The sequence below is a fragment of the Chinchilla lanigera genome, unplaced genomic scaffold (assembly GCF_000276665.1).
Source record: "Chinchilla lanigera isolate Chin_1 unplaced genomic scaffold, ChiLan1.0 scaffold00037, whole genome shotgun sequence".
In the NCBI taxonomy this organism is placed as follows: domain Eukaryota; kingdom Metazoa; phylum Chordata; class Mammalia; order Rodentia; family Chinchillidae; genus Chinchilla; species Chinchilla lanigera.
In genome coordinates this window covers 8,637,331-8,662,101 of record NW_004955438.1, presented here as the reverse complement: position 1 = coordinate 8,662,101, position 24,771 = coordinate 8,637,331, and the positions used below count along the sequence as shown (strand labels likewise).

The window sequence follows — 24,771 nt, the reverse complement described above, 5'->3', positions numbered from 1 at the left end:
CTGTAGACAGCTTTGATATGAGAGTTACAGAGGTCATGCTGGAGTAATTTACTTCCCCATCCAATTGGGTAAGGTCCTGTAGTGCCTTTGCTTTCTACGGAACTCCATTACAAAGCAGTTCAGTTCCTTGCTTCCCTTTTCTTGGGCGCAGTAGTGAAGTATACCATATTCCAATTAACGAGGGCAAATATGTAAAGTACTTTACAATAGGGCTGGGCTGTAGCTCAGTAACACAGCACCTGCCTGGCAAACACAAGGCCCTGAGTGCGATTCCCGGTACCAGAAAGAAACAAAACAAAAAATAACAATAGCACGAGGTAGTGCTGATCATGAAAAGAGACACTGGTTCAAACAGAGATAGTCTAGGTATCAGAGAATACTGGTATCCATCCATAATGCCAAGCAATTGTCCTGAATTCAATTAAACCATACAGTTAAGAACAAGAAGAGAAAATGCATGTACCGAAGCACCCAAGTATCTGACTTTCTGAATGTATTAAGCAGAAAAAGACAGAAAAATGAAAACAATACTACTATAGACCACAGTGTGCTGCTTTGAAACTATTTTAACTTCTAGAAATAGAAAGTGTACAGGAAGCAAAATCAACATGACCCAGCAGAAGAGGATTTATGCTTCTTAATTACAAGCAGATTGCAAAATTAAGAATGGTGTTGATTGCAGAAAAAATGTAACTGTGTCACAGGTGGTAGTTTAGAGAGCGTCTGCCTTGCAGAGTCACAAAAACCTTCCTTTCTGTGGCAACTGCTGCAAATATCTTCAGTCCGTACTGGACTTACGTGCCAAGCTTGGTGGTACAGTATAGTAAACTAGCAACTTGCCATTTAAAATTCTGCATTTGGGGGGACTGGAAGTACAGCTCATCCCACGGCACTGGATTTGATTATCAGCACTACAGAACTTAGAACATCCACAAAATTATATATGTTTTTAAAACAAATTGATTACCTTGGCTTTTAAAACGTTTCAATTTTCTAGTGTCTTCGGAATGCTCATCCTCTGGGCCCTTCGACTCTCCTATTATTTTGAATTGGTTTTCAACTATAGCCACACCTACATGTGCTCTGAAGAACAGAAAGAAAATGTACTCCATTATAAAGCACTGCGCCCTCTTTCTATGCAAGAATTCTGTTCAAGGATCTCGCATACTCTACTGTTTTTTCTGTGTTCTCATACAGTGCTTTACTTTCCCCATTTGTTCTAAAATATTAAAAAATAAATAAATGAAAGGAGAAAAGGGAAGCTCCTTTCCATTCTTTCACTGATAATAGTTGTGTACAGTAATAGAGCATGTTGGATGCTAATTACTTTTAAATCAATAATCCTTATACATAATTCAGACTTTAATACTCAAGATATTTTTTCATTATAAGTATAATATGTGACCCATTGTGAATTATGTTTGCATGAAAAATATAAGGTGCTGAATGTCATTTATTCAGTGCTCGCTCAGTACCAGATACTGCATCAGATATTTTACATGGCTTTAAATCTGACAACCACTGTATATGTTATACATCACTGTACCAAGTGAGACACAAGGAAACTGATGAGTGAAAGTGTAAGTCAGTGCCAAGGTCAATCAGCCAATCTGTCCTGGTTTATGAGATATGTTGGCCTGATTTCAAGTCTAAGTATTTAATAACCACCTCTCTCCACTGCCTACTTCTTTGGAGCATACTATTTCTAAAAATGACTATTGATTTCCATAAGACAACAAAACGTGAACTTCTAAATGATATATATTTTTATATAGGCTGTGACCGTGACTAATGACTATTTTGATTTTGCTAATGGAAATAAAACAAAAATCTACCTTTGTTTTTTACATGTAAAGAATTCATTTCGATCAACAAATTGTCAAAATGTTTGACTTTATGGACTTTTGTGTCCATGCTTTGTGGACTTTTTGGTGACTTTGATGAGAGGTGATTTTTTAACAGATGTCTCCTTCAATGCTGTGCTATAAGTTGGCTCAGGTTTTTGAGGGTGCTTGTAACAAAGAAATGGAAGTTCTTCAAGTCATTTCAATAGAATTCTCAGCTCACCCTGTAGGTGTGGACCATGTAGATTCCATCTGAAGCTTGGAAATCAGATAAATGTGTGACTTCCAAATAATCACAAAATTTCTGTTAAAAATTACAACTAGCCAAGAGATTTTTTTTTTTAGAAATGTGTATGTTTTGCTTCTTCTTGTAAAGTGAACACTGTGCTGTTGGAACAAAGCTAATTCCATATAACATGGATTCCCTTAGCTCTGCCTCAGCTTGCATTAAGACACTAAAACTATGGCTGATCCTTGAGCTATGCAGGTGCTGGTTGCTGGACTCAAAATGAGACCAGCCAAAGAAAACCTGAGAGAATATTCTCCTCCTCATGTCCTGATGACAGCCATGAGACAGATCCATGGGAACTGAAATATATAAATACTAGAAATAAGAAATTTTGAAGTCATTGGAATTGCATGGGGGGGGTGGTGTCAGATGATTGCCAGATGTGATTCAAGCAATTTTCCAAGAGGCATAGTTAACTGATACCTTAAAGGATAATCAGGATCCAAGGCAAAGGAGAATGTTGTAGAGTATAATACCTTAACCACAGTGCAGACCTGGGCATCCCAAGGGATAAAGTGAGTGCTCCTGTTAAATGTGTCTGGTCTGGAGAAGTAAGGAACGCAGAAACAACACAGGAAGGAATGCCAGGAGCACTGTGTGTAGGGAGATGCAGAAATATTGCACAAGACGTTTAGATTCTGCCTTGAGTGTAAGGGTAATGGGTATTTTGAAAGTAAGGCAGTAGCATCATCATTTAAAAATCACCCTTCCTCCTTCCATGTGTAGAAAGGTTGAAGTGGAGAAATAGTAAATGAAGGGTAATAATTAACTCAAAATCAGGGATCTGAAAGGAGAAAACCCATTTGAGAGACTCAGGCAAGTGCTGGAATTGGCAGGACCCTTGGTGGATTATTTCAACATAAGACATGTGAGTGGCTGGGCGAAAGTCAGGAAGCAGGGGAAGCTTGGGCCATGTGTTGAATACCAGCAGCTTCCAGGAAAGATTGTGAAGAAGCAGAAATTAACTCCACCAGAAAGCTGCCTTATTCAGCCCCTAAACTTACCAGCCCTCAGTAGATATTTGATGAATGCAAATAAAACCAACAAAGGCCCATGCCATTCAAACTGGGCACCTCAACAGACTCTGTGCCAACATGTTGTTATATTTGATAAGGAAAAAAAAATCACTCAATATGGAGGCTTCTTATGCCACTGGAATCATAAGACTCCCCAAAGGATGTATTGAAATTTGTCACCATTTATTCTTTATACCAAGGAAATCAACGAATGGGATCAGTAGTTGGTGTGTGTGTTTAAATGACAATTGGTTTGAGAATTGGCAGTAAAAATACTGTGTCCTTAACTTGTGAAAATAAAACTCCTCTAGTATTTCCTAAAGCACAAAGTTATTATTTATACTGGAGAAGATATATAAATCCTGAAGCCAGTTCCTAATGCCCTAATCGATTCTGACACATGTGCATCTTCAGCAGCATCTACAGAATACTCTGAACAGCCCCTCCAGTGTGTAACAAATTCATTGCTAAAAATAGCTCAACTCAACTCTTTTGTCTGTTTCTTCTGGGTCTCCCAGTGGTGGAGGCATATTTCGATTCCATCTGAAACGTTTATATCAGGTAAGTGCACAAGATTCGAATAATTACAAAAACAGAACTTCTGTAAAAAAATACAATGGGTGTCCAAGGGCTTTAGAAGCTACACATAAACTGAGTCTTTAAAAATATCTCCTTGGGCCAGGGATATAGCTTAGCAGCACAACACCTCCCTGGCAAGCACAAGGTTGCAAGTTTGATTCCCAGTCCCCAAAATAAATGAATAATTAAATAAATAAATATGTCTCCTTGATTTTCTATGATCAGTGAGTAATATCCATATCTAATATCTCCATTATCAAAAATCTTTAAATATGGACAAAATAATTTTCTTGAGAGCCAGTCATTTTGAAGGGTAGTCAATTTATTAAGAAGCCAAGAAAACTGTTAGAAGGCCATGGGGTTCAGCTTGGGATTAATTCCTGACTCTGATAATTACAGGATCTGTGACTGGACTAATCATTACTTCCCTGGAAGCTGAGTTTTAAAATCTTAAAAAATAAAAGAATATATAGTGCCTCACATTTTAAAGATACAATGCAAGCATGAGCATCAAAGCACTAGGGATACAGATATACAATTTTTTCAGTAATTGGTGGGTACCATTATTAATTATTATTATTATTATTATTATTTTAAATTTATTTCAGTACTGGTGCTTAATAGAAATTAAAGAGGTTGTACATGTAGTTACCAAATAGAATTCCTAAATTTTAAATTAGTATAAATTTGAATATTTAACGTAAGTTGAGTTCTGCTTTTGTCATTGACTATCACTTTGTATAATCTATGGATAAAGCAAGATGATAGCTCCTCTTGGTGGTGCATGTCTCTAATCCCTGCATTCTGAGTGGCTGAGGCAGAAGGATCACAAATTTGAGTCCAGCCCCAGCAACTTAGTGATTTTGTAAGACTCTGTCTCAAAACTTAAAAACACAAAAGGGTTGGGATTGTGTCTCATTGTGAAGGTCCTGGGTTCAGTCCCTTGAAACACAGAAAAACCAATCTAAAGAACTCATCTTCATCTTATAAGACACCTAAATCAACTGTACCAATGGTATGTCTTTTTTGTTACCTTGGATATCCTATTAAATTAATGATTATATGGGCTCTAACAAAAGAATGCATTAGCAAAAGTATTCATTACAAGAGCTGTATGTTCCTTAATGGCAGAGCCCTATGTTCCTCAGAGTCCTTCATAGAACCTGACATAGTAACGTAGGCAGCAGATGAGAAGTGATACATTGGAAGAACAAACAGCTTTCTTTGGGGACACAGTGTAACAGATATGCCTGATTTGGCTCAGACTGCATTTTCTTCTTTGGTTAGGCCTCTGATCTCACACAGCCTGGAACAGAGCAGGGAGATTAAGATCTTAAATTGTTCTGAATGAATGATATTCCTTTGCTAAGCGTTTGGTCCCCATGGATTAAGGTCTGTAACTCTTGGCAAAGCAAACAAGAATAAAGAGGACATTATTTTACTTAAAATCTCCCCAATGGATTAATAGTCACCTTTAACACTGCCTTTCATAGTTCATTTCCCAGCAAAAGTTCTACAAATAAGTAATATGAATTACCTGAAATGTTATAATTTGTAGCTGTCAGGTACAGTAATGATGCAGTGGTGGAGATGGGTTAGAGAAGGTGGTTCTGGAAAATCCTATGACCCTAATCCAAAAATTGCACCTCAGCACATGAATAGATGCGTCTTCATGAGTGTCCATTGAAAATATTGTTAGATGAGTTCTGAGCAATTCTACAGCAGAAGGTAATCATGGGAATTCTTGTAAAAACTGACATTTTAAACCTACAGGGTATATATGACCTAGGGTAAAGGGCTGTTGAAATTGGATAATTACACTGGTATTATCTATATCCTAAGCCATATAGTTTTTCACAAGATGATATGCCCCATGTATGTGTGAATATGTAAATGATATTTATAGGAATACACGATTTAGTTGGGAAACAGAAAATGACATGAGGATTTTCACAGGAATTCTTCACACACCAAGTGGCCTTAAGAAATGGAAGTTACTTGCACATAGGAGAAGAGAAAAGTCCTGTTACCTCTTTCATCCTCCCATCAGGAGGATGAAATCAGGAAGTATTCCTGATTTCATCCTCCCATCAGGAGGATGAAATCAGGAAGTATTCCTGATTTCCCCTTCACATGAACACATATCCCAATGAACTTACTCATGTAAACACAATGTGGTTTTCTTTTAAAATAAGCCTTTACTCAATATATCAACAAGGTACTGTATAGTGTAGAGTGAAGTTTGCAGTTAACAAAGTGTGCGACACGGTAGGTCTCAGAGGATGTGGTGCAGAATCTTCCAGCCCCTCGCAGCCCCTTGTCAGAGAGAACACACCAAACACAAACCAGAAGCAAATCAACATATGGTTCAAACAATAGCAAATCATCAGGATTAACTCTCAGTGAATATAATATTGGTCCTGTGGGTGACACGCAGTGGTGATGCCTCACCTTGCCTTAACTGCTAACAAATCTTACATCCATGGACATTTTGGAACACGCCCCCATGTATATTTGTGTGCACACATGTGGGTGTTTTATACTAATTAAAATGCCTATTGCAATGGCCTTGCTTTGTGCTCTTCTACCGGGTGTGCAGCTATGAAAACAAAAACTACAGTAAAAGAATCCCCTGTGTCTTAGCAACAGTATCATATACATACAAAACTTTCCCCCCACAATCAGTGAAAAGCATCCCCATTGCCAGCAATTGTCTTTCAACCTTGCTGAAGATACTGGAGAGGGATATAAGCTAGAGCTTCCTATCATTAGTATTTTAACATAAAGAAGAGTACCAGGCAAGATTCAAAAAGACCAAGAACTGGGAATTGTGTTCTGTATATGTATTATTTTCCCTATTGGACACACTTTTATGCTTTTCTTTCCTATGCTGGAAAGTTATGAGCAAATGTGTTATTCTCATGTTGTAAAGTAAAGTATAATGTCTTCTTGTTATAGGTTAGACAAAAATGCTATCAACAAAGACATCTAAGATAATTAACCACTTCACTGTCAAGGCTGCTCCAGACACTACAGCTGAGATCTGCTGGTCAGTGCAGCACCTGCTGCCTGCAGAGGACAAAGGTGCCTTGTGTTTCAATAGGAGGCTTTGGTCCCAACCTGAGGGGCCTGTCTTCCCCAGGGGAGAAGGGAGCTCTGACTTATGCGAAATGACTAAGACCACTGAGATCCACATTAGTAGAACATGGAATTGTAATATCGGCTACTTCATTACGACTTTTTACCAGAATCGAGGGGGAAATGTCTAAAAGTTTCAATAAACATCTGGATAGTTAGAAATTGCATTATCTCCCACAAGGGAGACCATTTCCCACTTTGTGTACACAGAACAGTCAGAAGAACACCGTCCTATCACAGCCTGTCATTTTCCCTGGCAGTGTGCTGGCAATGCACCTGACGACTCCATGATCACACACATCTCCCCTGACAAAAGGGTGTTAGTGACTATCCTGGATACGAGGAACTATGTGTAATAACTGTGTGAACATGGGTACGCCTTTTGTTTTTGGAATGTTGTCTGTACAGTGACAAGAGTCAACAACATCTCAGTTGGTCAGATAATAGCAACTTCTTTATAAGCCGGCTTTGTTCTATGACCTTGGCCCCCAGTGTCAGCCTTGACTCTTCACTAATCACATCAGAACACATACTGATGACAGCGAGAGAGGCCCAGGTACAGAGTGGATGTACCTGCAAAACATATTCTCCAGATTTAAAATGTCAGTCAAGACATAAACCATGTTCAGCAATTTTCATGAGATACATTAGCTATTACAGATTCCATGATGTGCTCTCTATCCAGGTGTAGGTGAGAGCCCCAGGTATATTATTACAAAAAAGAGCTCTGATTTTAATTGTAGCCATCTTGGTCATGCTGCACACAAGATCATAATAAAGGCTGTGACTGACTTCCGTATTTTGAGGAACACCTGCTAGGAGAGAGACTCTTTCAGGCCATTCTCACCATTTCACATGACTGAGGCTCCATGTACCACTTGAAGCCCGAATACTTCTGCAAATCTGACAAAATATTATAGGAAACTCTCCATTCGTGTTTTTCCTGGCCCAAAGGAAAGACGTTTCAAAAGCTGAAAATCCCACCAGGAGTTAAACATACAATACAAATACATGAAAATGATTATTTTGTGGCTAACAGAAATTAAAACCCTCAAAAGTAAAAGTACCACATTTGAACACAGGTTTATCTACACAGCCAGGGCAAGAGGACAATGGAAGGGAACTATCCAGCTACGTACACAAAAGCCCCCATGTCATTGTCCTGATTTTCAATGGCTTACCGCTACACTGATCATCTTTACAGATTGTCTTATCCCTTCACTGTGTGGACCTAGCTTTAAAACAACAACAGCCAAAACCCTCTAGCTAATAGCCTAAAATGGAAACCAGAGTCACTTCAGAATTAATTTAAATTAAGTCATAGCTAAGTTCAGCTCTACTGACTGCAGTTTTAATTCTTGTGTCTATAACATTACAGCTTCAGTTAGATTTTCTGCTTACTCTGAGGGATGAAGGAGATTAAAACATATAAGTTGGGGTATATTACTAAAGAAAATAAAGCTCTTACTATAAAGAAAAACTTGCATAGCATTTTATACCTACACGTTTACAAAGAAGACATATCACAGTTTTATTTTGCTGAAAAAGAGAGAGAAAGCAAGATGACGGTGACACACACTTCATGAGTCTCTAGTATAAATAAAATATGGAACACAGAGTGAAATTTCTCAAAGTAATTTTGAAATGAATTTTCCAAGGGTGTATTTTCTTTAAAAAATAATGTCTGCGATCTATAGCCCTTCTACATCTAAAGGATGCCAAGGATTAAATTAAATCATATATGTCTTTTGAAGATGGACGTTACTTCAAAAATACCTAGTATTAAACATAAACGTCCCTCTTTTTTCTATGCCTTCTGCATTAGCCCTGCTCTGACAAAATTAGGGAAAGCCTTAATTCTCCGACTTGTTCATTTTTTATCAGTGGTCCTGCTAATATGAGATTAATTAAACCCAAATCAGAGAGACATCCACGATTGAAGAAGAACAAATGGATTCAAACGTGGAATAGAGTCAATGTCAATCTAAAGTGAAAACCTGGTATTGCTTTTAAAAATATGCATTCTCTTATCTATTTTTGATGTGTCTTTATCAGCAGTGGAAATTAGTATGCATTTTAAGATGTAAGAGTTCATATGAATATTTTGTGCAACCCAAACTTGTATCCATAATTTTTTTAAAATATTGAGCAGAGGAAGAAAAAACAAAGGTGGCATAAACAACTTAATTACAAAAATATATGCAAGATGATTGGAAGACAAGAATTTGGGACGGGGTACAGGTATTAATTCAAGCTATTTCAACATGATACTAATGAAATCAGTTGATACAATATAATAGAACCACTCATCAATCATTTTGTCTATCAATAATTTTTAAAATACATCATTTTAATGTATTCCAAACACTTTCTTTTGTTGGTCTAAATATCATGTTGATATAGCCTCAGTGAAACTACCCAAATAATTCTTGTTATCAAAAATAATTCCATTCAATATAATTCTTCCAATTATTTTATTATCCTCTTCTAAAAAAGTATTCTAGAATATATCTCTGTTGAATGTGATTCAACCTGACATATGGTTTAAATAGTGACACGTTTTAAGGGAGTTTTCTTGCTAGGACTGATCGTACTTGTCCCTGAAGATGACTGAAATCATATTCAAGTCTCTAGCTGTTATCACATAGGACCAGAGAAGCATGCAGAGTGATTTTTATATTCCCAATCAGAAAGCCAACCGCTGGGTTTTAAGATCTTTGCAAATCTCCTTTGGATTTTCTCGAATCTGTCAGGTTAGGTTAACTTATCTTATGGGAACTCCTCTCCTCTTGATGTTCTCTGCATTTCCTGCTTGGGATCAAAGCAGGGTAACTACCTTCCTTTTTATATTATGCAGTTTCTTACTTTTCTTCCAGACCAGGAGGTACAGAAATAGCATGAAAATATCTGGGCCATTTCTCGCTATATCCATATTATTCTTCTTACCCTAAGGAGTCCATCTGAACCTGCCCTTTCACCTGATCCTCAGCTCTAAGAAAGGAATTATTCTGACAGCGCCAACAGCAAAGTGGCTAATGTGCGTCATAAGGAAGAATCGTTCTTTCTTTTGCCTTGGCGATGGGTTCTCATTGTACAACCCTGTACAGTACTTCAGCAACTGTTTTTTAAGGTTTAAAAAGCAAAGAGTTACAAAACTGTTTGTAATTAACTCGAAATAGAAAAGATAGCACTTTTTTAAATCCCATTATATAGTACACCGTATAAATTACAGAGTATTCAAATGCACAAATGCATTTGTGTAACATTTATCAAATGTAATTCGCGTGTCTTTGTGTGCACACACGTGTGCGTGCCTAAGAGTTTGGTTGTCCGCCTTGCTGTTGCCGGGCGTCTGGCTGTTACATATGGCAGTGCTCCAGGTCTGGCACGCTGCTGTTGCAGTATCGCATGTTGTTGGGGATATGGCAGTCTGTGTAATTAATGCCCCCGTTTGGGGTGTAAATGGGCTGTAGTCTGAAATCTCCTTTAAGGAGCTGATCGTTATTTAAGGAGACAATCTGAAAACTAGTTTCCGTCATCTCCAGGATGGAGTTGTCCTTCTTGGTACCTGCCTCACAATAATCATCTTTCCGCCGGCCCCGATTGTATTTCCACTTCTGGGAGGTGTAACGCCCCTTTTTGTGCATGTGCCAGCAAAAGATGCTGAGCAAGACCACGAGCACAAATATCACTGCACCCCCAATCAAGCCCGCCAGCAGAAAAGGGGAACCCATGCTGTGGGATGTCGTCTGCTCATGGCTAGAAGCAGTGTTGCTGCCATTGTTCAAATAGGAGGCGTGGGTGGTGGCCTCAGAACAGATGGTGTCTTCCATGGCACGGTAGTTAAAAGCATCCAGTGGCACTAAACAAATCCGATAGGTGGATTTGGGCTCTAAGTTAACCAGGCTCAGGTGCTGCTTCTCCCCACTGACAATGCGTTCCTGCACGATGCCCCCTACCAGACTGTGGCCCATTTTCACCCACGTGAGTTTGTACGCCATCACACTAAAGAGAGAGAGCCAGCTGACTTGAATGGAAGTATCATTCACGAAGTGGATGGAGAGTTGGATCCGCTCAGAAATGGGGGGAGTCACTCTTTCTCTGCCATCCCAGTCCGGAATGGTGGGGAGTTTGGATGTGGTAGGAGCTGGGGGCGTGTAGCCTCTGCTCGGGGTTGGAATAGAGAGGGTGGGAGACTGAGTCACAGGGGAAACTGTACTTGGGGCTGGGGTGAAAAGAGGCAGGCCCGGGGTTGTGGTGGGACATGACAGAAGATTCATATTCAGCTCCCTAACAGCCATCCCCCTGACTTGTTCAGGACCTTGGCACATGAAACCCCGCACGTTGAGAGATGAAGGGATGTACTTGAGCCATTCCGTGACCCATTTAATACTGCAGTCACAAAACCAAGGGTTATTCCGAGCAGTGAGCTGCTTCAGGTTGGAGAGATTATCGAAGACCCCCTGGGTCAACATTCGCAGCTGGTTGTTGGATATATCCAGCCGTTCCAGCTTCCGGAGGTTGGAGAAGGCCGTCAAAGGGATGTGGTTTATCTGGTTGTCCTGCAAATAGAGCCGGAGCAGATGCGTACCTGGGAGATCAGGAGGGGGGTGGGAGAGCGAGTTGCGGACTATTGAAAACTCCTTGAGCTTGGTGAGATGGCTGAAGGTTCCTTCAGCAATGCCCTTGTTGGTCAGGAGGTTCCCATCCACAATCAGACGCTCCAAGCTCGTGAGGTTTTGAAAGGCCATGTCTGATATGACAGCAATTCGGTTCTCGTCCACTCTGAGTTCCTGTAGGTCCACAGGAAGCCCGACAGGCACACTGCTCAGATGGTTCTTGGACAGAAATAACAATTTGAGACTTATAGCTTCCCGGAAGGCCCCGTCTTCCACCCCCACTGTGGAGATAGAGTTGTCATCCAGGTGTAGCTCTTCGAGCTTCAGGAGCTGAGCAAGAGCAGCTCGAGAAATGGTCTGAATGTTGTTTTCCTGCAGATGGAGGACTCGGACATTCTTGGGAAGGTTCATGGGGAATTCATCCAGTTGGTTGCCGTAAAGGTAGACCGTGTGCACGGACTGGATGCTGTGCAGCTCTGCAGGAAATCCAGCATTATTAATTTGGTTGTTGTGGAGGTAGAGTACGGTTACGCCCTCCGGGATCCCAAGAGGCACTGAGGTCAAGCTTCGCTCGTTACAGTAGACAAAGTTCCTGTCACAGCGGCACACGCTAGGGCAGGCCAGGAGTTTTGACATTTGTGAATAGAGCCCCAGGGAAATTAGAAGCCAAGATTTCAGGAAAAAAGCCCTATGGCCGGGCCACTTTGTGGTCTGTAGGCCCATTTCTGAAATACAGAAATGAAATACAATGTGGCAGGGAGAAGAAAAAATAAAAACCAGGCAGTAAAATCAGAATGGGCAGGGTTCTGCCAAAGTCCAGAACTCCAGCGAGAGAGAATGTCCTGAGGGCAGATGTTAAAATAACCTTCCCGATGTCTCTGCTCTCTTCAGCCTGTGTTGCCCTCTTTGTTGCTGTGCTCCATGTGCAAACAAATTCAGTGGGGAGAATTTTCCACACAGGCAGCAGGCGATGGCAAGCTATAAGCAGGAACAACACTCGCCCAAATCAAGTGGACAGAACTCCCGTCTTCTGTTGGGGGTCAGGCTATGGATTTCCTGGTTAATCACAAGCTTCAATCTGTTATAGGGAAAAAGAGAGAGGACTACATTAAGGCCAGTCATAGAGAAACTACTGATATAAATATAAGCCTTTGAAAAGCACTGTGATTGAGACTAAGTGCAGGGAGATGGGTTAGTGTCAAGTGGTAGTTTAAATAACAGTAATTTAGTTGGAAATGTATTCAAGAGATAAATGCTTAAAATATCATCAAAAGAAAATGGTATTTTTACTCCACATTGTCAATAATCATATTGTGAATTTTACATCCTAATCAGTACTTTCTCTTAATAGCTATTTGCAAATAGAGAAGTGCAGCAGACACACTGTGGAATCTGCTGATGAGTGAGTGATGATCACTTACAAAATCCAATTGGTCACAGTGTTGCTGAGGGTGAAGTCAGGAACTGAGCAACCAACAAAATTTAAAGAAAATATGTGAAGCCCATTTATAGAGTTATATATCTTACAGTTGCAAGTGGGACTCATTTACTTTTGAAATCATCCTTGTTAAGAAATTTTTTCAAAGGCAATACATTTCCAAAGACATTTATTCTATATGATTCTGCAGATACAATGAGGTAAGAAAACTGTAACTTTATAAATTTCCCACTCGTCTTAAAATGTCTTTTAAAATTATGACACAAATGCTTATTTTTGTTTATTAGAGAAGTTTAGAGAATAAAGATAATAACAATTGCCCATAGTATCATCCAGATATAATCATCACTTTATTCTCTTCTCTTTTCTGGGCAAGATAGCCAAAGTGCAATCATTATTTTTCTGCCTCTTGGTTCCTTAACAGTTTGAACACTTTTCGTGTCAATAAAAATCATTTAGCCTTTTCTTCTGATGCTAGGATGAAGTAGTACAAATAAAACACATAGAAGCACATGTAAAGGTAGAGAAAAGAGCGCTCTTGTCCTGTCCCGCTTCTCCTCTTTGTCCTCCTCCATAATAGCTTGCACTTGAGTTACCAAGGAGACTGACCAAACTCCTGTCGGTGGCACACTTCCACTGATCCCCTCCTTTGGGATCTCCAGGTACAGATGAGCTGTGCCATTGTGATCCCTTGAAGAGCTGCCAAGCTCATGATTGAGAATAAATTATTTTCTAACCCAACAACCTTCCTGTCAGTGAGCGCTTTCTTGGTTTCATATAGGGACTTTTAGCAAATTGTGAAATGATAGAAGACAATTTGTAAAAGTAAAGGCAATCCACAAGAAGCCATCACGCCTTCCTGCTCCAGAATGTACTCCATTTGCTTTTAGATTAGAGAAGTAAAGAAGCTAATTGAAAGGTGCCAGATTTGATTTTCCTACAAAGTATGTTAACATGATAGGACACGGATATCTGCAAGTCCCTTAATTTTCACCAACACACAAAGATTGAAACAACTTATACTAAAATCACAGAGGGTATATTTGAAAATTTTCCCTTAGCTATCTTTAGAAATATAATTAAAAAGAAATAAAAATCACTGTAAATGTTCAAGTGTCAAGGATAACATAAATTTGTTTATAATTTAAAAGACTGTAGACCATTTAAAATGTCTTTGACAGCCAGAAATGGGAAAATTCATCTTTTTTTATTCCTTGGAAACCTTTAAATCAGAGGAAAATCATTTTTCAGACAAAGACAAAGGAATATGATGCTTTCTTTAAAAATGAAGCATTAAAGAAAAACTTGCAAGTATGAATTTTCCCTTTTCTTGTGAGACAGGGTTTCACTATGTAGTTCAGGCTGGCCTTTAACTCAGTATGTAGTCCAGTCTGGCCTCAGACCCAGCAATCCTCCTGTCCCAGCTTTTGGAGTACTGGGATTACAGGAGTGGGCCACCACACCTGGGCATAAATATGTATTTTACAATGGAAAGTGAGTCATTTTCTCCAGAAGCAATCTCTATATGCTTAAAGGACAATTTATGCAAAAAAAGGTGCAGAAGAAAAGTGAGGTTAACCCAATTAGATTGATACAATTTTTAGCTCAGGTTTGTAGGCATTTTAATGATTCCTAAGATAACTTGAGCATCTTGCTGCTCAAGTGTAGTGCCTGGCCCAGCAGTTTGAGCCTGATCTGAGAAGTTGGTAGAAAGGCAGCACTTTAAGCCTAGAAAGTGCTCATTAGCAAGAGTCTTGGGTGGATACATTAATATTGCAAAGACATTGTCATAAACACAGTGATGGCCTTAATTAATCACTCCTGTTTTAATTTATTAAAATAAACGCAAGTGCATGTCATATGACTACTAAGAGAAAAAGCAAAAGACATACTAATCTCTTTTGTCCCTAGGAGATAGTCTAAAATTTCATTTCACATGTAAATTACATCTCTATGCGGAGCATTGCAATGATGGTATATGGCATACAGCTTATGAAAAAAATGTTTATTTCAATGATAAGCACAAATTTCTAGCAGAAATTTAAAAGACTTATCTGTAGTCAGAGCAGCCCACTTTCATAAAGTAATTAAGAACATTTAGTCTTTAAAGAGGTAGGAAAGTAGCAATAACAGAACAAAGCATGTTTTTGGGTACAGAATTCCCCAGGAGTCTTTGAAGTCTGACAGGAGCACACACAAGGAGCACAATCTCCTAGGTGATTGGGGAAAATAGCTGCACCAGGAGACGCAAGTTCCTAGGTAAAAAGAATGGATGCTTTCATGCCCTGGTTTCCTCATCTGAGAATAGAATAACTAAATAGCTCTTAAATCCAATTACTGTTGAGAAAGTTAAATAATACTTGTGGAAAGCTTATGCAGTGCTTTAATGTGGCAAGACTATGGCAGGTATAAAAGACCTCTCTTTATGAAACTGTCATCAAATAATTGGTCTGCAACGTTCTATGTACCTTTGCCTACCACAGGTACATTTTGGAGCAGCCGTATCCAATATCTTCCAATGTTGCCACACATATGTCCTCCAGGGAGAAAAAACATGCCCCCAGTTGAGAAATGCTGACCTATGTCATCTTTCAAGTGTCTTAGAAGGTGGGCATTATTATTATTAGTCTTCTAGAGGAAATTAAAGCTAAATTTCTAATGAACATTACCTAAAAAAAAATCTTCCTTCGAAAGAACACCAATAAAGAGCCTTTTACTCATTTATCCAACCGGTCTTAGGGGGGCACTAGGATGAGGACACAGCCGTATACTGAACAGATGTGATGGTTTTGGCTTCACAATGCTTATGTTTTCTGATGAGAAAAATGAGTAAATAGGTGATTAAGGTCTGTTGTAAAGAGCTCTAACCTAGTCCATGGGGCATTAAGGGAAAACACAAACACAGATATGCTCTGGAGGAAAACAGACCCAAGCCAAAGAGCCAACTCAAGGAGTTCTGCATATGGACACAAGCTGTTTATAATTTGAATCAATACATAAAACTCAAAAGACAGGTAACTGCGGGGCTGGGGATATAGCTCAGTGGCATAAGCACCTGCCTGGCAAGCATAGGGTCATGAGTTCAGTCCCTGGAACTGCAAAAACAAACAAACAAACAAAAAGACAGGTAACTGAATCAAAAGACAGGTAACTGAGATAAACAGTCATTTCTCAGTAGAAGTATAAATGGTCAATAAACATGTAAAAAAAAGTCCAAACTCTCTGGACATCAGAGATATACAAATTAAAACAACACTGAGAAGTCATCTCATTCCAGAAAGAATGGTTTTCACCAAAAATCAAATAAAAACAACTGCTGGCAAGTCTGCAGTTCTTCTTGGTAGGAATGTAAACTGGTGCAACCACTATGAAAATAAGTATGGAGATTCCTTGAAAAACTAAAACTAGAAATTCTGTTTGATCTAGCTATTCCCACTCTAGATATCATGCCGAAAGAGTTAGAGACATCATATTAAGTGATACATGCACACCCATATTTATAGCAGCAAAATTCATAATAGTTAAATCGTGCAAGTAGCCTGTATGTCCATCAACGAATGAATGGATGAAAAAATTGCATCCATTGCAATACTACTGCACACAATGCAATTGCACACAATGCAATACTACTCTTCCATAAAGAAGGGCAAACGTTAGTCATTTGTAGGAAAATGAAGCATTAACATTAAAATCATAATGTTAAGTGAAATAAATCAGGCACATAAGCTTAAATATTAGTGGCTTCTATTATGTGAGAATCCCAACATATAAAGAACAAAATGAAAGGTATACAATAAGATACAGGGAGATAAATTTTGTTCCAATGGGAAGGGGATGGAAGAGGAAGGGAAGCAGAAAGAGAGGAAGGGAAGGGAAGAGGGAGGAAGAAAGAATGAAAAAAGAATTAAGATGTGTTGTGTATATATACCAACTTCCTACAAAGAATATAGTCATTGTGTAACAGACGTGAACTGGTAAAAAATAAAAACTGACAAAGAAAGAAACAGAGATGAAACGCAGGTCAGAGAAGGAACGAAACCTCAGCTGCAGAGCACTTTCTCTCAGATGTTCGCTTCTCACTATTTTCCTTCTAGAACATCATAATTCTGTGTTCTATAATCACTAGTCACTTTATTTAGAGGTCTCTAAATTTGGGGATAAGAATTGTTCTATAAGAGGATGCTGAAATATGGAGAGCAAACATTTGGGTTTTGTTTCCTTATTTGTTTGATTATTTTATTGAATATTTTTCCTGTCCAGGAAACTAGAAATTATACAGAATAACAAACTGAAGGTGCAAGGTGAAACCAGAAATTGTCATTGAAAGTAGGTAAGAATTTCAAGAGCCTTAATGTAAAAATACTGTTTGAGGACAACTAGAACTTGGTCTACCTGTGTATTAAAGATGACAGTAACAGCCGCAGTTATCACAAGCTCCTTCACCTTAATTTAACTCTTTTCATGAAAACAGACTTAAAGTACATAAATTATGTAAAAGTTTTCTGCGACGTGTTTCTCTCTGAGTATCGCCTAGCAAGGATTTTTTTTTCTTAATTAATTCCAGAAGTGTAGTATTCCAGAAGCACTCACTAAACCCAGACTATAAAAATCATAGTACAGAAAATAAGAATTGTCAATAAGCACTGCCAATCACATAATATAATGAGGCTAGGACAAACCTAATAAAATCTTAATGGTTTTGGCATTGGTGGGATTGGGATGGGACAGCCTGGTATAAATGAGAAAGCTCAGCTGAAAGCTAACAACGAAAAGCAAATTCCTTCCTCAGATTCTCCTAGACAAGCTTTCCAGGGTCCTGGTCCAATTTAAATTTGTAGAGTTAAGCAATTAAGGCTCAAAATCAGGCTCCTGCAGGTGCAGAATGCATATAGCTCACTGCACTATAAATGTCTCTTATAATCTGGAAACATGAAAACAATTTATAGATCTTCTGCACTCTTCCACATTCCTGGGCACAGGTTATAAATACTATGTGTATGACAATCAGAGTTTTATGTTTTGCTGGCCAAGATGTGGGGATTAGGAAAGGAATTTGGAGGAACAGAACAATAGTCACCCCCCTCTTGAAACCATTTTTCTGTATCATTCAAATGGACTGGGCCTGTTTAAGTTCCTCATTAGACAAATATTTTTCTTTCCTAAGGCAAAGAGAGGGAAAGAAAGAAAGTGGGAGAGAAGAAGTGAAGGAGAGATGGAAAGAAAGGAAATACTTTATTTAAACTGTTGACAATTTCATGGCTCCAGTCAGTCTAGAATTGAAAACATTAGGATCAAATAAAAAAAGTTATGCTAACAAAGCACAAAACACTATAACACATTTGAAGGATTGTTCTCACACGGTTTCCAACTGGTTCAAATAGAAATTTAGAGCAAACGACTACTGCTATAAATTTAATGCATAAACTTTAAGGACTCACTCACAATGACAACACACCTACCTCTCTCCATCCACTAGAGAGCTCGCATCGACAGTCCCATGTACTGTTAGAACTAGGACTGCAAAAACACAGAGCAAAACAAAAACACTGTAGTGCTTTTCCATATCACCCATCACCCACATGTACATTTGACCCAGAAGGCAGAATCACCACTTGTCTTGATGGTTGCAAAGTGATCCCTGACAGTCCTTGACTGGGGAGTTGATTCCCAGTCCTGAGCAAAAATTAGTGAAGCAGAGTTGTAGGAGGAGAACAATAAATTGAGAGAGTACTAACAAAATACAAAAGTACATGGTCCATAACAAGTTATTCTTCTATAGCTTGTAAGTCTATACTTATCAATCTATTTCAAAGGGTAGTAGTTCAATTCCTTCATATTTTTAATGGATAAAAAGATGTATTTTTATACAATGGAGTACTATTCAGCTATAAAGAAAGATAAACTTGAGCCTTTTACAGGTAAATGCATGCAACTAGAGACCATACTCAAGTAAAATAAATCGGACTTGCAGGTATAAACATTGTATTGCCTCCCTAGTATAAGAAACTGAAAGAGTAAATAAGATCCAAAAGGTAAAATAGATACTGTGAAAGGGAAAGAAACTGCTCAAATGGAAAAGAAAAAAACAACTGGGATGGGGAAAAGGAGAAAAGAAGAGGCAGGGAATATATACATATACAAGATACCTAAGACAATTGTACTACTAATTTCTATTAGTTCACTGAAAGGAAGAGTTAGTGCTTATATTGTTATATTGTTAATATTAATTTGTTTAAATGGATATCGGATATCTCATGTTTCACAGAAAATAAGCAATTCCTTAAATTCTTATTTTCGGAAGGATTCTTTGCCAACATTTGATACAATAGTCTCCAGATCCTGAAGATCATCAAAGACACGAAGGGAAGGTGAAGTAAAACGGTGGATTCTGGGTCCCACCTCCGCAGACACTGGCACCACTGGTCTGCTAACAAGTCTGGGCATGCGTGTCTTCTCAGTTGTCCGCAGGTGGGTCTGATGATGAACGTCTGTAGGATCTGCCTGCCTCGCCACTCCCTATGAGGAGCTACTTTGGGGGCGTCCAGGCAACTAGTCTTTCTGTCTCTGCATCACCAATCATGTGGGACCTGGACTGGCATTATGGGAAGAGCACAAGTTCTGGCGTCAATCAAAATTTAGTGTTGACCTCAGCTCATCCTTTCCCTAAGAGCAGGATGATGACAACTGATTCTACCGCTCTAAATCTCATTTCCTCCATCTCAAAGAGGTGGTTATTAGCTGTGCTATCAGAACTGTGCGGAAGATGTATACTGTTTAAGCACAAAGCGAATTGATTGAAGAGAAGCTGAGGAAGGGTAGGAAGAAGCCACAGCAGATGCACTCTGGGAGCAGAGGACCGGAAGTGCATTTCCACTCGCCAGTGGAGCTGTTGCAGCATGACTTCACCTCTGCGTACCCCACAAAATACACAAAAAAGAGAGAAAATAAGAGTATCCATCTCTCAAAGATTCTTAGGGCTGTAAGTCACTTAGAATCCTGACAAATGTCTGGAAAACGCACATTCATAACATTAATCATTACTTTTCGTTTTAAATAACAGCAACAAACCTTCCTGCGCAAGGAAGCATTTTGTCTTCCTAGTTATGCAGAGCTGTTCCTCTTGAATCCATCTAATTTACTCTGACCTTTCATTCATTAATGCTAGTTTCTTTCCTTTGGTGATATACAGATACCTCTTCCCATCCATTAAACCTGAAAATATGTGGACACAATTATAAGATCCATCAGTGTGTGAGAGGGCCAGGACCTAAAGCAGGCATAGGCTGAAGAGCCTTTCTCTCTAACCCTTCTGCCTCTCTGCAAAACTCCACCAGGCAGAGGCTGATCAACCTTTGCTCTTGGTTATTTGCCCAGGGCCTGCAATAACACATGTCACGCACTCAAAAACCATTTGTAGAATAAATGAACGAATCAAAGAACAACCTTCAGATGATTGCTTTGTTCGAAGAGGCAGTCTGTGAAAACTCTTCAACATTTTCAATCTGGGGTCCCATAAGGAATCACTGAGATAATATTTCAGAGCAGCTTTCAAGGGTTTTAAGTTCCCCTAACTTATGTAGACAGATTGAACAAGAGATTGATAGATAGATTAAATAGTCCCTGAACATAAAGAAATTAAACTATCTTGGTAAACTCACAGAGCATAGGACTAGAACATAAATGCAGTCTCTACAGCACTATACTGCCTTCATAAAATAAAGTAGATTCCTATGCTTTTATTAACATATGGTATTCATTGGTATGAAACATTATTATGAACTAGATTTGAGAAGAGGATTGCTAATACCTAAAGCTTCAGTCTTATGATGGTTGTGATCTAAAATCAGGATTTTGTGACCTACACACACACACACACACACACACACATCACACACACACACACACATTCACATAATAGCAATAACTTCTAAAAATTCACATAAATTCACTGTGACAGTTTAAGTGAGCTTTAAATGCATGCCATTTTTCCATTCCATATTGTTAGAATCACTACAAAATAGGCCAGTATCTTTGAGAGCTATAAAAAACTTATAAAAAAATAATAAACTGAATCCAAGAACATAAACATGGCCTATTTCCCCACCAAAACATTGCACCACATATGTAATATACATAGTGTTACAGAAAATCGTATGTTTCCTTCACAAGGAAAATGTAGATTCCAGTCTCCAATACTGATTAGGCCCACGAAATGAAATTGCATACTGTATATTTCCAGGTGAATTATCTGGTTTTGAGTCTCAAAAATGAAAAATTCATTGCTGAAGCTTACTTTGGTATCAGAGGTATGCCTCTGAATGTAAATGGCATGAAATTCCCTCCCTGAATAAATAAGCTTTTACAGTGCACCTTCTCTTTAGAACACCTGTCACGCTGAGGTGTCAGGCTATGTTCAGGGGACCGACTATTCCTGGATGTGAGAAATGAGAGGGGGAATGAAATAGAAGAAAGATGATTATTTCTAATCCTTGACCCTCTCATTCTCTCAAGGACATTTTCTCCCCCAGAATATGACAAGATACGGGTTAAGATCAAATCATTTCCAAAGCTTAAAATAAAACCTCAGATGAGTTGCACCGGATTTACGTCCAATAGAGCTACACGGTGCACAGAAGAACAGCTCAAAGGAAAGTATAAAAAATACAGGACAAATTTCTAAAGCCCCCTTTAAAAAAAAAAAAAAAAACTCTAGTGATGGCCTTTATCATTTGAATAAATTTTGAGATATGTTCCTGAAACACCAGGGAATTTAAACATAGAAGCAGAGCCTTCTATGGTTTATACACAAACAGAGCACTCCTTTCCTTAACGGACCCTGCAGTTTCCAACCTTTACCCCAAATGCAAAAGACTTGTGTACTCTTAGGTATTTGCTGTCAATCAATTTCAGTGATTGAATTCTTTGTCACAGAGAACTATCTACTAAAAAAAGAATAAAATCACAATAGATGTTCTTTTTTTTTGTACAGAAAGTAAGCTACATTTGACTTGGTCCTTGTTACCTAATGCCTATGTGCATATACCTGCCACCAGAGGGAGGGTGACACTGCTGTAGGGTGGTCACTATAACGCACACACACACACACACACACACACACACACATAATCACAAAATCACAAAACAAAGAGCAATTCACACGAGAGATAACTTTGATTCACTTTTCAACCTTTGTGAACCATCTTACATTGGATGGCATAGAACTGTGATCCTTGCTGCTAAATAAAAGTAAAACTCAAGTATAAGAGAGTAGTGTTAAGTCTAGAATGATGAATTATGCATAAAACACCGAGGCATGAGGAGGTCATCACATGCATGAAATGAGAGTGAGTCCCTCATTCCTCCAATGGCTACGCTCCCACGCTTGGCTGAAATGTAAGCCTGAGTCCTGGGAAGCAATGTAAGTGACCTGTGAGGTTTGCCTTACAAAGTCTTGAATCCAATTATAGGTCTATCTCTGCGAAAAACCACAGGGCAGGGAAAACGTCTGTAAGGAGACAATGACTACAGGTGTTGCCCTTTCCCAGGGAACCTCTGTTTCCCCAAAGCTTTCCCTGATGTTTATACAGTTCTGCAGTTATTCATCAACTAATGTAGAATCACGCCCTCTCTAGAAATGCAGATGTTTCCTGCCCATATTCCAAATCAAGTAAAATGGATCAAAACTCTTCGTGAAGCTCCTCTCCCCCACTCGTCCCTTCATGGGCTGTGGAGTGTCCATCATGTGATGTAAAGGGGACAAAGAAGTGAAGTCGCTCCAGTCAGGAAAGAGGTACGTTTAGAAAGTGTTTAGAAGGCCAGAAGATAAAAATCAAACACTGCAGACTTGACACTCAGGACAATAGCATTGTGGGCAGGATCAGGAAGGAAAGAAACTTTGATAACGGGCAGGGGGAGATGTGTACGAGTAGGTTCCTCTAAGGTGATCATGGAAGGCGGGTTGCAGCATGGGACGCCCAATGGTTAAGATGCTATACAGGGGACCCAGGGTGAGAGAGGGCAGCACCTGGAGAAGGGCAAACAGCACAGTCCAGATCTAACCAACAACTGTCTTTAGGAACTGTAAAAAAAGGTGGCTGAAAACGGAGGAAGCAGGCAGAAAGAGGCCCAGAATTCTACGGACTGAAGCAAGCAGAGCCTTGTGTGGCTTTGGAAAGCCATTTGGACTTTATTCTCAGAGCACTGAAAGCCTGCAGGTAAATATCCCCCAGCAGGGAGGGGATGGTGAGAAGATAGTGATCACTACTTGGATCTGTGCAGCAAAGAACTAAAAGAAGTGCCTCCAGAAAAGAAGTAATTATCAAGTAGAACAGGAAATTTCACTGCGAAGAAGAGCTTGCAGAGGAAAAGCAACTTTAAACTTCTGACAATGTTCTCCGGTGCCCTGTCTCAGTCTTTCAAACACCCCACATGTTTTTTTTGCTCTCTCAAATTATTTTTGGAACTGGATGAAGTATAAATAATAAATACAGAAATACAGCTTTGTGTAAACAAGGACTTTGATGACACAGTGAGGTACCCACGCTGGGTAAAGACAACCGCGTAATTAATTAGAAGGGTCTTTCCCTTTTAATGCAGAGCCTTGAAGCCTGCCACCCTGCTTAGCATAATGTCCCCCGCACTGAGGAAGGCACAGACCACCCGCTGTTCCCTAGCTAGTAAATTGCTCCCTACCTATAAATTATGCTACATGGTAAAGTAAAGCACTGACTTTTTTTTTTTTTTTTCTTTTTCTGAAATTCTATGCATAGCCTGGCAAACACCCATGGATACTTTGAAAAAGTAGCCCTGAGTGATTCTGGCGATGGGTTCCAAAGTTGTACAATCCAGGCTTTGATGGTTTCACGAAGGTTTCCTGAGCTGTATCTTTCCTGAGAGTTTGCTCTGTCTCTCCTTAGCAGGTGGCTACGGCAGATGAGGGCAGGCCTCCTTCAAGGGGTGCAGAAGCCCACAGTTGCTTTGATTCTATCTGAGGTCTGCTCAAGAGTTTCTAGAACCAAGACCCTGCATAAGCATTGCTTGCTCTTTGGGAGTCTCAAAGGTACAGGGACCATAGGTATTTTGGGTTAAGACTTCAGGAAGCAAATCCTTAGTGTTACAACCACCATAATTAACTATTTTGTGGTGTCCCTTTGTCCTTGGTGTTTTCTTACAATGTCTTGGCCCTTCAAATTTTTTGACCATTCCTCAGGAAGTTCAGAGTAGCAAAGTCATCTAAAAAAAAAAGCTGGAACTGACCAAACTCTATCCTTAGATATCCCTACTTATCAAGGAAAGGAATGTACAGCAGTGAAGAATCCGAGAAGCAAATCAGCCATAGTAGAAGAACTATAAACCTTTTAAAAATACATAATGAGATTTATAATGCTTAAAAAATTACAGAAGACCTCTCTCTATATCTTTGGTCATGGTGCTGCATAAATGTTTCATCCAGACTAATGGATGGCAGTGACCCTTTGTACAATGAGAAGACATGTCCATATAAAAGGAACAGTTGCATGAAAAATAGAAACATCAGTGAAGAATTTGATCCTCTAAGCATATCTTCAGCAAAAGAGAAACAAAACATTTAGAGAACATTATTAAATGACTCACAAGTATTACCAGACTTGTTAACTCTGAACTTACCAAAATTAAGTAGAAATCTATCATCCATTCATGTATGGATAATCACTTAGGTAGTGGCCTATTATGAACTGAAATGTGTCCCACAAAATTTACCTGTTGACATGTTATACTCTCAAACCTCAGAACGAGATTATATTTGGAGATGTAGTGTTTAAGAGGTAGTTAAGTTAAAATAATTTCATCAGGGTGGGTTCTGGACCAA

General features: G+C 39.1%; 1 protein-coding gene across 8 annotated transcripts in view; it reads right to left on the bottom strand.

Annotated features, from left to right (window-relative positions):
* Positions 1-5,906: 5,906 nt before the first annotated feature.
* The window catches only part of Flrt2 (fibronectin leucine rich transmembrane protein 2), a 90,877-nt gene continuing 72,012 nt past the window's right edge, over positions 5,907-24,771 (bottom strand). For all 8 annotated transcript variants that reach the window (XM_005390244.2, XM_013517213.1, XM_005390246.2 and 5 more), the window contains one exon: positions 5,907-12,563. In XM_005390244.2, the coding sequence (XP_005390301.1) occupies positions 10,226-12,208 (1,983 nt within the window). In that variant the 5' untranslated portion in view covers positions 12,209-12,563 and the 3' untranslated portion in view covers positions 5,907-10,225. The remainder of the gene's footprint in view (positions 12,564-24,771) is intronic.